General features: G+C 53.2%; 1 protein-coding gene across 1 annotated transcript; it reads right to left on the bottom strand.

The window, feature by feature from the left end:
• Nucleotides 1–227: 227 nt before the first annotated feature.
• LOC123412843 (ethylene-responsive transcription factor RAP2-6-like) lies at nt 228–2,074 on the bottom strand. The gene is made up of 2 exons (XM_045105789.1): nt 1,539–2,074; nt 228–903 (listed from the first exon to the last, which is right to left on the bottom strand). The coding sequence occupies exons 1-2, from the start codon at nt 1,621–1,623 to the stop codon at nt 332–334; spliced, it is 657 nt and encodes a 218-aa protein (XP_044961724.1). The 5' UTR covers nt 1,624–2,074; the 3' UTR covers nt 228–331.
• Between the last annotated feature and the right edge of the window lie 233 nt (nt 2,075–2,307).

The following is a 2,307-nucleotide window of genomic DNA, read 5'->3' as shown; positions in this document are numbered from 1 at the left end:
GATTCATGTATTATCATCCATCAACTTGCATGCATGGTGATTTATAAATAAGATAAGTCTCAAAAATTTAAAACACGACCGAGTTGCTATGCTCCCTATCAGAGTTTGACCACAATCCTGAGTTCCTCACCACTGCTCAGTGCTGTCGTATACAGTGGCATGCGCGTGTACATGCGGCGTACACATGATACAGACGCCGTCTCCAGTGTTGTGTCCATTCATTCTGTCAAAAATAAATAGGAAAATATTCAAAGAAAAAGATGAAAGAAACATAACTTGTTTTCGTCATGTACACGCCGATCAGCACGTATTCAGTAAGAGTACTAGTCAGTTAGCAGCCAGGGCCTGAATTTCTCTCGCCATGTCGGCGATCATCCGGCCGCGGCGGCGACCCAGAGTCGTGCGCCGGCGTCGACGAAGACGACTGCACCGGTGTTATCCCGCCGGCTGCAACGGTCCTCAGGTCCACGTCACCGCTCTGCAGTATGTGCGCATACCGGTGGAGGTCCGGAAACTCCTCCCCAGCAACAGCTGCCGGGGCGTTGATCTGCGGACGGAAGGCCACCACGGGTCGCTGCTGTTGCCGCAACGACGGCGATGTCCCGCCCCCGGCCGCCAGGAGCTGGCCGATGGCATGGCCGGCGGCAGGGAAGTTGAGCTTGGCCTTGGCGCCCTTGAAGCGGAGCGCGGCGGCGTCGTAGGCGCGTGCGGCGTCCTCGGCCGTGTCGAAGGTGCCCAGCCATACGCGCGCCGCCTTCACGGGGTCGCGGATCTCCGCCGCCCACTTGCCCCACGGCCGCTGCCGTACGCCGCGGTACCGCGGACGCTGCTGCTGCTGCTCCGACGCCGTTGATGACGACGATGTCGCCGCCGCGGACAGAGGAGCGCTGTGTTGGCGGGTCACTGTTTCACCCATCAAGTACATGCATGCATGTTGACACACAATGTCAAGACCAAATAGACAAATATATACTTTATGTTATTAATTGAGCATCATGATGCTATTTAAACAGAAAGCATCCACTGCCCAGCTTTATATAGAGCTCAATCAGTAATTCAGTAGTATCATATACTTGAGATGAGGAAGCATTAGTTAGTGTTTTTTGTTTGCCACGTTGGAGGATGGTTGTAACTTGTAAGACTGTCCTGCCACGTAGGCGGACACATGGACAATAATGTAGACCCGAATGTCTGTCGGGTATCTACAGTTGGCGAGTTCCAAAGTCTAAACTTCTCCAAAACAAAGCTCGACACGTACGTGCCTCCCCAGCGTACGAAATCTCGTTTCCCTTCTTTCTGTTTGCAGTTCTTTTTTTCCTTTTCTGCTTTGCTGGTCGCCTTATCAATCTAGAGCTCTCTATATACAGAATCACACACGGATCGCGTAGAAGGAGATGGAAAGACCGAAAGTGGATACGAAGAATCATCTAGATCAGCACACAAAGATTCCAAGGACATCAAAAGGATGGAATTTAACTGAATCAGTATGGAAGCTGCGGCATGCATAAATGGAGCAACGTACGTAGTATACGGTATACCTTGCTGCCCGGACGCGGTTGTGCTTGCACCGGCGACGGCCGCCGGTTGAGTGGAGCTGATGACGTGGGTGAGCGCGGCCACCATGACGGCGAGCTCGTACTGCTGGTAGTGGTAGCTCGTCGTCGCAACGGCAACGCCGGCAGCCTCCTCCCCGACGACCGCAGGCCCTCCATGGCGATGGCGGTCACCTCGTTGCTGCGCCGGCGGCGGCGGCGGACGAGGCGATGACACCGGACCTCTGTTGTCGCGACGGTGCGCCGGAGCCGGGGGAGGAGCGCTTCCGCTTCCGCTCGGATGATCCACGCTTGCTGCCCTGCCGGTTGTCACCGGCGCCCGGCGCCACCAGCGGACAGACAGGACAAGGTGTCGAAGGCCCGATCGATGGATAATGCGGATGCGTCCTGCTTTGGTTTTGGTTTTGGTTTTGGTTTGGCCTAGAGAGTAAAGGGGGCTAGCGGAGATAAGGATGGGACTGAGCCCCTCTCGAGTGCGCGGGACTGGGGCACTCCTTCCTTTCTTGAAGCTTCCCTTTATAACCAAGCCACATGCTTACTGGTTACGGTTTTGCTAAGTTTAAGTTTTTTCAAGAATACCTAAATTGCGTATCATATAGCTTTATAAAAAAAATACTCCCCGCATCTTAGTACTAACAAAGGAGGATATTAATAGAAATACAAGGTCATTATCAAAATTACTTTCTCCGTCACGGTTTAAAAGACGCGCATGAGCAATCTCTTGGACCAGGCGAATCTTAATTGGCTCTAATTT

This window comes from Hordeum vulgare, chromosome 7H, assembly GCF_904849725.1.
Source record: "Hordeum vulgare subsp. vulgare chromosome 7H, MorexV3_pseudomolecules_assembly, whole genome shotgun sequence".
Lineage (NCBI taxonomy): Eukaryota > Viridiplantae > Streptophyta > Magnoliopsida > Poales > Poaceae > Hordeum > Hordeum vulgare.
Note: the sequence above shows the minus strand (reverse complement) of the source record. Positions and strands in the feature narration are given on the sequence as shown.

Bases quoted from the DNA above. Each gene is read 5' to 3' on its own strand.
- LOC123412843 (XM_045105789.1), bottom strand. From the start codon at position 1,623: ATGGTGGCCGCGCTCACCCACGTCATCAGCTCCACTCAACCGGCGGCC. The intron at 904-1,538 runs GTATACCGTATA...TGGGTGAAACAG, and splicing joins AACCGCGTCCGGGCAGCAAG to TGACCCGCCAACACAGCGCT.